Source organism: Anolis sagrei, chromosome 2 (genome assembly GCF_037176765.1).
Source record: "Anolis sagrei isolate rAnoSag1 chromosome 2, rAnoSag1.mat, whole genome shotgun sequence".
NCBI lineage: Eukaryota > Metazoa > Chordata > Lepidosauria > Squamata > Dactyloidae > Anolis > Anolis sagrei.
In genome coordinates this window covers 218,758,790-218,772,529 of record NC_090022.1, presented here as the reverse complement: position 1 = coordinate 218,772,529, position 13,740 = coordinate 218,758,790, and the positions used below count along the sequence as shown (strand labels likewise).

The 13,740-nt window shown below is 37.4% G+C and overlaps 1 protein-coding gene across 1 annotated transcript in view; it reads right to left on the bottom strand.

Moving 5' to 3' along the window:
* GLDC (glycine decarboxylase) overlaps positions 1-13,740 on the bottom strand; it is a 60,308-nt gene that overhangs the window by 20,974 nt on the left and 25,594 nt on the right. The window contains exons 5-16 of the mRNA XM_060762300.2: positions 12,896-12,973; positions 12,473-12,620; positions 10,488-10,684; positions 8,614-8,710; positions 8,065-8,170; positions 7,193-7,332; positions 5,742-5,822; positions 3,651-3,748; positions 2,519-2,603; positions 2,391-2,432; positions 1,646-1,788; positions 410-485 (exon numbers count right to left, since the gene is read on the bottom strand). Of these exons, the coding sequence (XP_060618283.2) occupies positions 410-485; positions 1,646-1,788; positions 2,391-2,432; positions 2,519-2,603; positions 3,651-3,748; positions 5,742-5,822; positions 7,193-7,332; positions 8,065-8,170; positions 8,614-8,710; positions 10,488-10,684; positions 12,473-12,620; positions 12,896-12,973 (1,291 nt within the window). The remainder of the gene's footprint in view (positions 1-409; positions 486-1,645; positions 1,789-2,390; positions 2,433-2,518; positions 2,604-3,650; positions 3,749-5,741; positions 5,823-7,192; positions 7,333-8,064; positions 8,171-8,613; positions 8,711-10,487; positions 10,685-12,472; positions 12,621-12,895; positions 12,974-13,740) is intronic.

Sequence of the window (13,740 nt, the reverse complement as noted above, 5' to 3'; positions counted from 1 at the left end):
ATAAAGATTATTATTATTATTATTTTATTTATTTACATGCGCAATGATAAAAAGGAGTGTGTCTGCAATACACTGAAAAAAACAGGGGAGGATTATAACAGAATCCCAAATACACAAAAAACTTACTTGGACAACCAATGATGAAGAAGCTGATGAAGCTTTGAAAACTTGTTTGATGCATTTTTCTGGATTTTGGTTGGCCAGTAAAAGCGTCATGTGTTTGTGAATTTTGTTGCAGAGAAAAATTATGTTGTATAACCAACATCTAGACTTCATATGCATGGAAAATAGACATATAACCAGTCCTCCTCTGAGCACTCATTCAGCACAACTAGACTGTACACAGTGAAAAAGATGGTTCTTTTTCAAGAGTTCAGACATTAGACAAGATTCATCTTTTTTTACTTACACTTCTCTGCCGTTCTCCTTTTGCATTCAAATAAGCCTTGATTGCAGCCAGTCCAGCATATTCACCTTGAGCCCCACTGTTTAACCATTTCCAGACAGATAGCAAAATAATCACGGTTACTATAACTAATTCAAATCTAATAATAAAAACCTTATGATTTATGAACTCTGTACACACACCCTATCAACCTGGAATATAGACATGAGAATATAAAAAATGTGACTTAATATTTACTTTCATTATATTCCATGCTGGAAAGCAAGTAGTGTATTCAACAGACTAGCAGATGTTCCATTTCTATGTGTTTGTAACTAAGTAGTTCCCTTTTTAGACTTCTTCAAGAAAGGGGTTAAAATACTGAGATGTTTTGTCAACTAACAAGCTGTGGCAACACTGCGTAGGAGACATTACCTTCTCCTGTCCCAAAGCAATCTTCTATGTTTATTAAAAACATAGGCAGAAACAGCAAGGAACTGCATCAATACAGGTTTGGCATGGGACTTCTGCAGTCCAGAAAAAAAAAGCACCAGTCCTCAATCTAGATACAGATCATGGGGTCTCTTCAGACTACACAATTCTGGGGGGAAACTTCTGCCATTTTTGGGATCAGCAAGTCAAATATATCCAGAAAAAGGGCTAACATTTGAGGCAGCAAAACGCATATTGGCCAGTGATAATCAAATGGCTGTAATTCCATCTGCAAAGTCAGAAAGATGGGTGCTGGGACCAGGATCTCTACCCATCACATATTACGATCATATAAGAATTTATACTAAGTTCAACCCTTTTAAAGATATATCAAGAGTTTGTGCTTACTAGTCACTCTTATTAGGCAGTTGCAATGTCAGAATTCCTACACACCATTTATACTATTAGTTTATCCTTTTTCCATAAGAAAAAATATTAAAATTGCCTGTATTTGCAGTATATATATGGGTTCATAGTGATTGCTCTATGCCATGTGAGTTATATTCTTATGTTCATGTATGTGTAGTCATTTGGACAGGCAAATGATTATGGAAGCCCTATTGAGCCCCAGAGAAAAGTGGAATATAATACAAATAAAGTCAGCTGGTTGCGTGAAGCAGCCTTTAGAATTGAGACTGGCCCTCCAGAAGGTTTAGGACAGCCAAACCCATCAACCCTAGCTAACATAACAGGTAGTGCATGTTGGCATGGGGAAAGCAAAAGCAGCATTTCTAGCCTACCCAGAGATTTAAGCAGGATTTATCATACCTATTGGGTTGAAAAGAAATTTTGTCATAACCGGTGATCTCACACAGATCCTTCTCCAGTTCCTTGAAAAGCTGCTGGTAACCTTGAGCCTGATCTAGTGGCACAAAGGGGTGGATATTGGCAAATTCCTTCCACGTAATAGGCTAGAATTAAAAAGAAAAATAACTCAGCCACACAAGGAAAAAAGATAACCATATTTTTGGTTAAAGAATTACAGTATATAAATTATATGAGGTTAATAATAATAATAATTATAACAACACGTGACTCATCCTTCTTCATATTATTTATGCAATGGCTAGTTTAGGCTCAACACTGTACTGAAAACTTCTAAACTTATTCAAATACACTCTTGAAATTTAACAGAATTGGGGGCAAAGTTGTCTTAAGAATAGATTATAAAATCAACTGTTACCAAATGATCAAAATAAAACCAGTTATTACAACATAGGTCCCAAATAACTGGAACTATGCAGGCGAAACGTCAGGAGAAAAATTGCCTCCAGAACATGGCCATATAGCCCGGAAAAACCTACAACAACCCAACTGGAACTATTCCAGAGATAATCCCCAGATGGGCGCCATGTAGGGACTTCAAAAGATTCCTTCTCATTAAAGGTTTGTGTAACCTTCCATAAAAATAGACTTTTCTTTATATTCACATAGAACTTTGGATCAGGGACCTATTAATTAGTTTATTCTCTATATTGGTCTCAGAAAAGTAACGACTCCGAGAAAAGCTTACCATAAGTTCTGATGAACTATTCAACTTCATTGTACAGGATCCCTGAGAAAGGGAAAACATGATCAGTTGATTTCATTCTAAGGAGACAAAAAACTATATTTAAAAAGTCAATTTAAATCAAGACCTACCAAGGGAATCATGCTGTGAACAAGGGAAATATCTTTGTTTTCTAATCTTTTCATATACCGAACAATGTTTGTTTCAGAGTGATAGCTGCAGATACAAAATGTAAAGTCAGCAAATAAATTATATAAGTCAAATGACAGAAACATCAAAAATAATCTTATTTAATGTTTATATTTGTCCCCAAATTAAGTTGTGATACAAACAATATGAACACAAAACAAATCATAATAAGCAGCTAAAATCTGTACTAGGAAGAAGCTTCTAGATTCAAACATACAAAAACAATTGAGTATGACAATGAGCATCCTATACTAAATGAGTCTTGGGGTTCATTTGCACTGCAGACTTAATGTAGTTTTTGCACCATTTTGCCAAGGCTCGATGCTATGGATGTGGTTTGAGAACAGTGGTTCCCAACCTGTGGTCCATGGACGACCAGTGGTCTGCAAGAACTAAAATATGGTCCTCGGCCTCACTGTTACTACATCGTTGCAATGAGAGCAACTGGTGTTGTGAAACCCTCTTATAGTGCTGAGGTTTATTAAATATGGTTTTCTGTGGGCGAGCAGATGGCGACTACTGGATGGCATATGTCTTGTATCAGGAACTACAGCTGATGTGATCTATCCACTGCAATTTTCTGAATCAGCACCTCAAATAACCAAACCGAATCTAAAGTTGACCAAAAACTGATTTGTAACCCTTTGGTGTTGGAGAGTGGTCTCTGGTCAAAGTGGTCCCCGGTCAAAAAAAAAAAAAAAGATGGGAACCACTGTTTTTAAAAGCTATTTAGCCTTCTTTGCCAAATAGCGCTAGTGCCACCATTCCATACCATTGAGGTATGGCAATAAAAAGGGTGAAAACTGCATTCATTCTGTAGTGATGATGCACACTTTGCCATTAGACATGGATTATGCATTCCCTCTCCCAAAATTGCATTATAAATAATAGAATACAAAAGTGTGAGCTGGGTTTCTCAATTTTGAGCTTTCCCCCATGACTTGCACTGTAGTAATGTTTTGAAATAATGATACCCTGATTCTGTTGTAATATAATCTCCTATATTGTCTTATCAAGTAATATGTAGGATTGCAATATCAAATGGGTAAAGAAGTTCCACTGATGTCCACAAACCTGTTGAATACTTTATGTGTTAGGAATGTTGACGTTCTTTTAAATGCAGTAGCAAAAAGGCCTCTTGTTTCTTCGCCCATGCTCTCTGCAACCAGTTCCTTTGAAACACAAGAAAGAAAGACTCTTAGGCATGATTTCCCCTCTCTTAGAAATAGCTTATTCCGAGGAGTAAGGTAAGTATTGTGTCCCCAATTCAATAGTTCAGACTGAACATTACTGGAAAACCAAGCAACCCAGAAAATGGAGAAATTACTTTCAAGGAAGATCTGCAAACAAGTTTGTGCAAATATATTAACATCTTACTTTGAACTACTGGAAAGATGAGTGGAACATTAATTAATGAAATAATTTTTTTAAAATTCAAAAAAGCAAATCTGTTTCATAAGAATCATACATATCGAGGGAGGGATACTTAAATGTTTGTTTATTGTTTATTTATTTATTTATACCTCACCCTTCTCACCTTGAAGGAGACTCAGAGTGGCTTACAGAACACACATACGGCAAATATTAAATGACGATTATATAATTAACAAGGACAGACAACACAAGCAAAGGTAAAGGCAGTTTTTCCCCATCTTATTTCCGGCATCTTGGAGGCTGTGCTCGACTCTGGCCACAGGGTGTGCTGTCTCTCCATCTTCCATGCCGAAGAGCTTTCCTCTGATCGATGACCTTAAGGACACCTTTATTACCTTCCCGCTAAAAGCAGTATGTATTTTATCTACTCGCATTTCTCCTTTCGACTTGCTAGGTGGGCAGGTGAGCTGGCACTAACAGCAGGTACTCAACCCGACCTGGGCTCAAACTGCTGAGCTATTGATTGGCAGGATTTTTTCTGCAGCACAGCGGTTTAGCCTGCTGTGCTAAGCCCAGCCCTCTAATGTTCCAGGATAAAGTGGACTATTAGAGGCACAACTCACTTTAAGGGCTCTGAATTAAAATTATACAGGCTTTAGTAATCTTCCTGTTTCTATAACAACAATTCTCAAGCAGCGAGAAGAAACTAATCATGCAGCCAGAAACTGGAAGGGGGCAGAGGACAAGAATATGGCCCTCCCTTCCCATAATTCCACCACATCCCATACCTTGAAAGCATCAAATTCTATTTGATCTCGCGAGTTAAGCAGGGTCATCCCTGATTAGTCCTTGGCTGGTAGACCACCAACAAATACCATGTACTGTAGGCTATATTTCAGAGGAAGGAAATGGCAAACTACCTTTGAGTATTCCTTGCCTAAGAAAACCCTATTTTATTCATGGAACTGCCATAAATTGACATGCAAATTGAAGATGCATACACCTTAAATAAAATCTGATGAACTATGAAAAATATTTATTTTTATTCTGAAATCACATATTCCCCATTTAAAATTGTTTGAACGTGTAATTCAGTCCGAGAATTCTAGAGGTTTGCAAACTATTTTGCAGTTTTTTGGCCACTGATATTATCTTGTGCGTGTCTTGATTATTTTTACTGTACAGATTAGCATGGTGGCAAATATTGGGCCAACTGACATTAAAACTTTATTTTTCTGATCCTTTTCACTGAAAAAAATAATGAATTCTCATCCACATTTCTTTAAAATTCCCTTTCAGTAGACGTAAGGATTAGATGGCTTAACAATTCTTGATCCATTGAAGAATGTCTGCAATTTCCGATACGTGCTAGCTTATTTGAAACTTATTTCAGATTCTGCCAATTTGTAGAGCTACGCACAATTCACCAATTAATTGTATTATTTCTTGCAAATCTTGTTTCATAATAAGTAAAATGCATATCCTTTACTGAAAAGCCGACTTGATACTTTTTTCAAGTAGAGCATTTCACAGGCTTCTCCCAGATTCCTATTCTCTAGTATCATGTCACATTACTGTTCTGCCTTGAACCTATGCTCTAGTGTGTAGCTAACTTTGCCTAGAGTTTCATCAAGAGTGAGAATGAATTACTGATGTTTACAAATCCTCCTAGTTTTTGTTTAACTGCCCAAACGTGCTCAATACTCCAGAGAGGACTATGTTATGGGCCATCTAACAGATGCAAACTGACACACACACTAATGTGTTCGTGCTGAGCTATGGTTGACTTACAGCAGAAGATTCGCAGCCAAAGATCCATAATAGATCATCCAGGTCTTTTTCATTTACAGTTTCATCAAGTGATACTCCAAGCTAATGACAGTTTGAAGAGAGAAAATATAGTTACTGAGACGCTATCCACAATAAATATTTCATGTTCAAAAATTGTAATTTTTCCTCTTTTGCATTTTCAATCTCATAGGTTCATTGCATGCCGTTGTCTCAGCTCTAGCTTTATATGACTGTGCTAAATAATGTTAGTTCATTTCTACCAAGGCCCCATCTACACTGCCATATAATGCAGTTTCAGAATGCAGACTAACTGCATTGAATTGGATTATATGGCAGTATAGACTCACATAATCCAGTTCAATGAAGTTTATTCTGCATTATATAAGTCTACTTATATGACAGTGTAGTTGGGATCAGATATTTTCTGTCTTTAAATATAATTTCAGTTTTCCACTGTAATGAACATAAACTTTGAAGATGCAAAACAAAATTACAGGGATGAGAGATAAAAAAAAACTCATGAATATGCATCATTCCTTTCCCCACAATCCTGAAAATTCTACCTATGGATTGTATTTAAACAAGTTTCAACATCACTGTCTGCATATTGATGCCCATCAGGAAACTTTATTCTATTATTAACTTAAATCAGTGCTTTCCAACCTTTGGATCTCCAGGTGTTTTGGACTTCAGCACCCACAATTCCTAACAGCTGGTAAATTGGCTGGGATTTCTGGGAGTTGAAGGCCAAAACACCTGGAGGACCAAAAGTTGAGAAACACTAATTTCTGGAGGATGGTTCTGTGGATACTGTAGACTGCCAAACAAACAAACAAAATGGGTAAAATGCAAATCAAGCCTAAACTGTCCATAGAAACAAAGATGACTAAACCCAGACTGTTATACTTTGGCCATATCATGAGATGACAATACTCACTAAAATTACAATAATGCTTGATAAGCTAGAAGGCAGTAGGAAACTGCTTTCTCGATGGATAGACTCAGTCAAGGAAGTCATGTCCCTGAGTCTGCAAGACCTAGCTTTGTAGATCTCTGATTGGTAGTGTCACCATTAGTTGAAGTCAACTTGATGGCAATTAACAACAACAACAAACCTAACCAACATAATAGTTTGAAAGGTATGCAATGCTGTTCTACTTTTGTCAATGAGCAAGTAACTAACCGTGTGATAAACCTGGAAATAAAGAACTATCTTGAAAATTACTTTACCACTGTTTTTAAAGGATTTTAGAGGTTTCTCGATTTTAATCATTTTCTTATTTTAATTACTTTTTAAAAAGGCAATGAGAAATGAATGAAAGTAGATTGCAGTACCAATAGTTTACATTCCCCTGTCCTAAACTACTTTTGAAAGCCTTTCCATGGTTTTGGGAGAATGGGCAAAATAACTGGCTAATGTTAATAATCAAGATAATGTTATCATCACTTACTGCACCATCATTGTAAATCCTCAGGTTTATTTGTCTCTGAGCTGCTCTGTGCAAGACCTCTTGGGTGCCACATCCACACTGAATTTTCAAGGTATCAAAAAATAGGTCATTTTCAAGCTTATGGCCAGCTCTCTTTAGACCTGGAAGTCATAACATATGCATTTTTGTCCCAATGGTTTCTCGCATTTCCATGAAGTTCTGCATGTCTTTTGGTTGTTAATATTTTATCAGCAATTGTACTAGAATTCTTGACTACTGTAGACATACAAATGTGTTCGGGTTTGGTCAAAATCATATAGTAGAAAGAAAACCCATACCGAGATCTGTTTCATAAATAACTTACACAGATAAAAATTAATGATTGCAACACTTCTGACCTTCTCTTAGAGCAGTTGGGGTTTTACAATTAACAATTTCTTGACTTATGGTAAAGGTAAAGGTTTGCCCTTGACATTACATCTAATTGAGTCCAACTCTGAGGGGTGGTGCTCATCTCCATTTCTTAGCTGAAGAGCTGGTGTTAGATGCCTTCAAGGTCCATAGATGCCTTCAAGGTCATGTGGCCAGCATGACTATATGGAGCACTGTTACCTTCCCATCTAAGCAGTACCTATTGATCTACTCAGATTTGCATGTTTTCAAACTGCTAGGTTGGCAGAAGCTGGGACTAACATTAGGAGCTCAGTCTGTCCCACGGATTTGAACCACCGACCTTCCGGTCAGCAAGCTCTGCAGCTTAGTGGTTTAACCGGCTGTGCCACCACAGCCCACATCATTGACATAGCATACTATAAATGTGGACATGAGCTTTTGCAGACAGTATCTTCATTTTTGAAGAATTACTTTCATGCGGGCATTAAATATTCACTCACCTTCAGCTAAAATTAAAGTGGCATTGTGCACCCTCCTTGCAATGTGTTTCAAGCCGTTAGCACCATGATAGACTCCAAACATAGCAGCCATATTAGCCAGAAGAGCCTGAAAGGCACAAAGTTGAAAATAAAGAAATAAATATTTTTGCTAGTTTATTAATGGAAATATATTTGATTGGAAAAGACTAATTTTAGTAGAGTTATACATAGCTGATCAGCTCCAGGGTACAATAACATTTCTGATACTTTAGAATACTTGAGCACTAAGAGATCTTGCTTCAAAAGACTACAGTACACAGAGATATATCCACGTATTTTACTATTCCCACATTCAATTACTTAATGGAGGCCGCCTTTGCACCTTCATCATTAGACAGAGATGCAGTGGCCCAGTATAAAATCACAGGCCCTAATCTAAACAACATATTTTAAACACATTGTTACATAAAAGACCCACTGGACCTAGAAGTTAAAGCCATAGAACAGTACAGTAAAATTCACTGCTATTTCAAAATCATTTTCCCAACGAGTCATTTTAGAAAAGTTCACCTGAGCAGTACAGATGTTGCTTGTGGCTTTATCCCTTCTGATATGCTGTTCTCTGGTTTGTAGTGCAAGTCGATAAACTTCTTTCCCAGTAGCATCCCTTGAACCAAACAAGAAAATATTGCTCTCTTTGATCTAGCCAAATTAAACACTTTGTATTTTTTTAACACTCACTTGTGTTGAAAATGAACTTTGATGCTAAGAAGCTTAAGCAATATTAAAACTGGCAATGAACAACTCTAAGGCATTTCTAAACAAATTTATGTGTTAAGACAGACTTTTTCAGTTATTATTTGAAATGTAATGGAGCAATGAGATGGAATGGCTCAATTCCAAAATATAACTGTGCAAATTACAGTCCTGTGAAATAAGAGTCAGGTCCCATTGAGATTACCATGTAAAATCCAGATTCTGTGCTTTGAACTGGATTCTGTGGCAGTGTAGACTCATATAATCCAGTTCAAAGCAGATAATCTGGATTTTTATGGCACTGATGGGGACTCAAGTGTTTTAGGTTCTCCCAAGACTTGGCTCTTATCTGTCATCCTTCTACTCAGAGAAGGGGATGGTTCCCTCCTGGATTCAGCTCTGATGCTTGAGGCTCAGGTGTCGGCGGTGGCTGGGAGGGCCTTCGCACAGTTAAAACTTGTGCACCAGCTGTGACTGTACCTCAAAAAGGCTGACTTGGTCACAGTGGTTCACGCCTTAGTTACATCTAGAATGGACTACTGTAATGCACTCTACATGGGGCTGCCTTTGAAGATGCCCTGGAAACTGCAATTAGTACAATGATCGGCTGCCAGATTACTAACTGGGGCCAATTATAGGGAGCATATGATGCTCCTATTAAAACAGCTCCACTAACTGCCAATAAGTTTCTGGGCCAAAGTGCAGGTTATCACCTATAAAGCCATGTACGCTTCAGGTCCAGTCTATCTCCGAGACCATAACTTCTTCTATGAACTGGCAAACTCTAAGCTCTACTGGGGAGGCCCTACTCTCAGTCCCACCTCCATCTCAAATGTGGCTGGTGGGAATGAGAGAGGGGCCTTCTCAGTGATGCCCCCTCCCAGCTCTGGAATGCCCTCCCCAGAGAGATTAGATTAGCCCCCCACTCTCCAAGTGTTTTGAACCAATCTGAAGTCATGGCTCTTTAAACAGGCCTTTGATATCATTTAGGAACTGATTATACTTGAGGACTTAGTGATTATTTCATTTTGAACTTACAGACTGATATTGCTTACAATTTGGTTTATATCTGCTCCTACTGTTGCATTTTATTGATTTTTAACAAGTGGGGTTTTTGGTATTATGCTGTATTTTACTGTTATTTTTACTGTGATATAGTTTAGACACTTATTGTATTTTGTGTGTTTGCACCTTGAGTGCTTTCGTGAGCTGCCCCAAGTCCCTTTGAGGTATGGTAGTGGGGTACAAATAAAGATTATTATTATTATTATTATTATTATTATTATTATATAAGGAATAGCATTTACATTGACCCATGGATAAATTGGTCCATCTTCTAGACTAATACATGAGTATATACAGTACTTCACTGTATCTTTTCCCCTTCAGAGTTCTCTGGCTGAAAATGTAAGCATTTTTGTTTGATGTAAGTATATTTGTTCTGTAGCAAGATTTAGAAGACATATAACTAGAGATTTTTAAAAAGGAAAAATGATCTATTAGTGCACCAATAAGCAAACAATTGTAAAATTCTAGAACATAGGTTTTTGGGTGTCTAAGAGCACATTTTTAAACCACTTTATCCAAACAGAAGCATTACATGGAAAGAATGGAGAACGGTAAAAAATCTACAAAGGATGTTTTCAGCATAGGTATCCTGGGAAATAGTAGGCTGGAAGCTAACTTACCTTGTGACTCCTACCATTCGTCCAGGCATCATTCGCACCAGATTCTCCTTGACGGCAAAAAAGGCTGCATGTGGCCCTCCATAACAAAGAGGCACCCCAAACCTCTGGGAGCTCCCCAGGACCACATCTACACCAAATTCTCCAGGAGGCCTCAAGACGCACAGGGCTAACAGGTCAGTGGCACAGCAGGCAAGAGTCTGAAAGAAGAGATGCATTTACTTGTATCTTTTACAAATCACAGTCTATACCAGGTGCAAATGGAGGCCCTCCAGGTGTTTTGGACTTCAACTCCTACAATCCCTAACAACCTACCAGCTGTTTGGAATTGTTGAGTTGAAGTCCAAAGCATCTGGAGGGCCAAAGTTTGCCCATACTTGATCTATATAGACATGCTATAGACAACTAATATGAAGCAAAATATTCTAAGATTCAATGTGTGTGAAACTGTTAATTCTCAAATTTAAAAAAAATCACAGATAAAAGGATATCAGTACCTTAATGTGGTGTCTTCTGAATACAGAGGGAAATAAATTATTTGTTTCCAACAGTTTAAAGAAAATGCTGTGTTATTATCACAGCTTGGAAGTAATAACTCAAAATTTATTGAGTTATCTACAGTGTGTTACCAGTGGGGATACAATTAACAGGAACCAAGTTACTTTTATTGAAATAACGTTGACTTTGTTGTTGTTGTATGCCTTTGAGTCCTTTCTGATGTCTAATGAATCTATGGCAGTGGTTCCCAACCTTTTTTTTTTTTGACTAGGGAACCACTTGACCAGGAACCACTCTCCAACATTAGTACCAAAAGGGTTACGAATCAGTTTTTGGTCAACTTTAGATTCGGTTTGTTATTTGGGGTGCTGATTCAGAAAATTGCATTGGATAGATGGCATCAGCTCTAGTTTCTGATACAGATCATATGCCATCCACTAGTCACCATCTACTCACCCACAGAAAACCACATTTAATAATCTAGAGCTGCTGTTGGCACTCTAAGAAGGTTCTGCGAGACCAGTCGCTCTTGTTGCAACTGTGTAGTATTTTAGTTCTTGTGACCACTGGTGGTCCATGGACCATAGGTTGGGAACCACTGATCTATGACAAATGAATCACAGAAGTTTTCTTGAAAAGATTTGTCTAGGAGAGGTTTGCTTTTGTCTTCCTCTAAGGCTGAGAGAATGTGACTTGCTCAAGGTAATTCGGTGGGTTTCCATGACTGAACAGGGATTGCCAGTCCCCAAAGTCACAGCCCAACACTCAACCCACTATACCACATTTGCTAGTCACCTTTGAAGGCTTTCACTTTAAAAGGCATTTTAAGAAGCAAGCTGACAGTACTTTTATAATATTCTCTTATCAATCCTAAAGGGTTACCCAAAGTAACAAAACATAATGAACAGTGCAACAAGTAGCACAATAAGTAACTTATAAAAATAAAGATGAATTGTGCTAGTACATTATATTGCTAAGCACTGTAATGAGGAACAGAAACAAAAGCAACTTTCCAAATTCTGGCAATGACCAATCCAGGAGCATTAGGAAGCTACTTCATACTGAATCAAATCACTGGTTCCATCAGCAAGAAAAGTACCTTGACTAAGAAAGAAGAACTTGTCTACAGTTTGCTGCCCCCATTAAAAAACAAATGGGGCAGAGATTAGTTAGGGTTGACAAATTTCATTACTATGGGTGTATTGTTGTTATCTTCGGGCATTGAATATTTGCCTTTTATGTTTGGAATGTGCCCTGAGTCCCTCTGGAGGAATAGAGTGGAATATACATAAAGTTGTTGTTGTTGTTCTTGTTGTTATATTATTATTATTGTTATTGTTATTATTATTTGTTGTATAAGTGCACCTAAGTAGCTATATATGTCAAGAATCTCCTAGATTGGGATAATGGTTTTCTGCAACTACATTTGATTGTCAATTAAAACTTTCCAGGCATATAAAACATAGGATATTGCCATCGGCTTGTTTTACCCCATTCTGATGAGCTCGATCCACCAGTCCAGTGAAGTCTTCCACTTTTCCCTCTGTATCTGGGTACTGAAACAGCACTCCACTGACATCTTTACTGTTGAAATCCATCTCATGAGGCAACTTCAACTCAACAGTTATGCCGGTGTAACTGGAAGCAAGAGTTACATGTTCTAATAAAACAATTTATTTCCTGTTTGAAAAGCTATTTTTTAAAAAATATAAAGCAAAATTAAAATAGGAATATCTGACAGAAAACCAATGATCTGATTTATTGTTCCTTAACAATAATTATTACCAAGTAAATAGCAACCACATTTATTATTTAGCCAGCTTTACTAGTATAGATAAGATTGTCCATGCAAGAATGGTATTTTGAATTTTTGCTATATTTGTTTTCAAGAGAAAATATGAAACAAACATTACTTTGCTCTAGTCTGCACCACTGCTATCGTCTGCGGATGGCATCTGATGTCAACATAAAACTTCCTTCGCTTATTATGTCTGTTGGAAGGAGACAGAAAAGACAAGCATGTTGTGTAATTACTTCTGATATATTATGTGCAAATATAATTGTAAATCAATATGTTTTGATTTTTTGAAAATGTGAATCTTCTTAACCATTTGGGAAATGGGATTCATAACCTTTTTGGAAATCACTGGTCACAGGAAAGGCATGACCTTGTTAGAAGTCACAACCTTTTGAAAAGTGATGTTCACCAGAATTCATGCAAGGTCACTAGGTCTCTCAGCTGGTAAACTGATGTACCAAAGTATGTCTTTGAACTGCCAGGGACAAAGATATGCCAATGCACAACCCCCCCCCCCCCCAAAAAAAAACCCATATTAAGCAGAGTTTCAGAAGTGTTCCTTTAGTTGCCCCCTAAAAATCTACTCTACTTTAAAATATATTTGCCTTTAAACCATGCTCTCAAGAGACAAATTTGACAGTCTTCTTAAAAGTAATATAGTTTGTTTACCCACAAAACTTCATGTATACAGCATACAGGCACATTGCTTTTGAATCCAGTTACAATAGGATTTTAAGTAGATTCTCTGTGCAGGTAACATAGGGCATCTTCCTTAGAAACAACAGTCCATAGTCCAATGGAGTCTTTAAGCATACATCTTACTGAAGTCTAAACTGTACTGTTCTTGCAGTCTTCTAAAAAACACACTGCTTTACATGGCTTCTGTTCTCTCTAAGAGTCTAATAGCTTCTATCTCCACTGAAGTCTAAAGTAAACACTGATCTAAAATGCAGTCTGAGT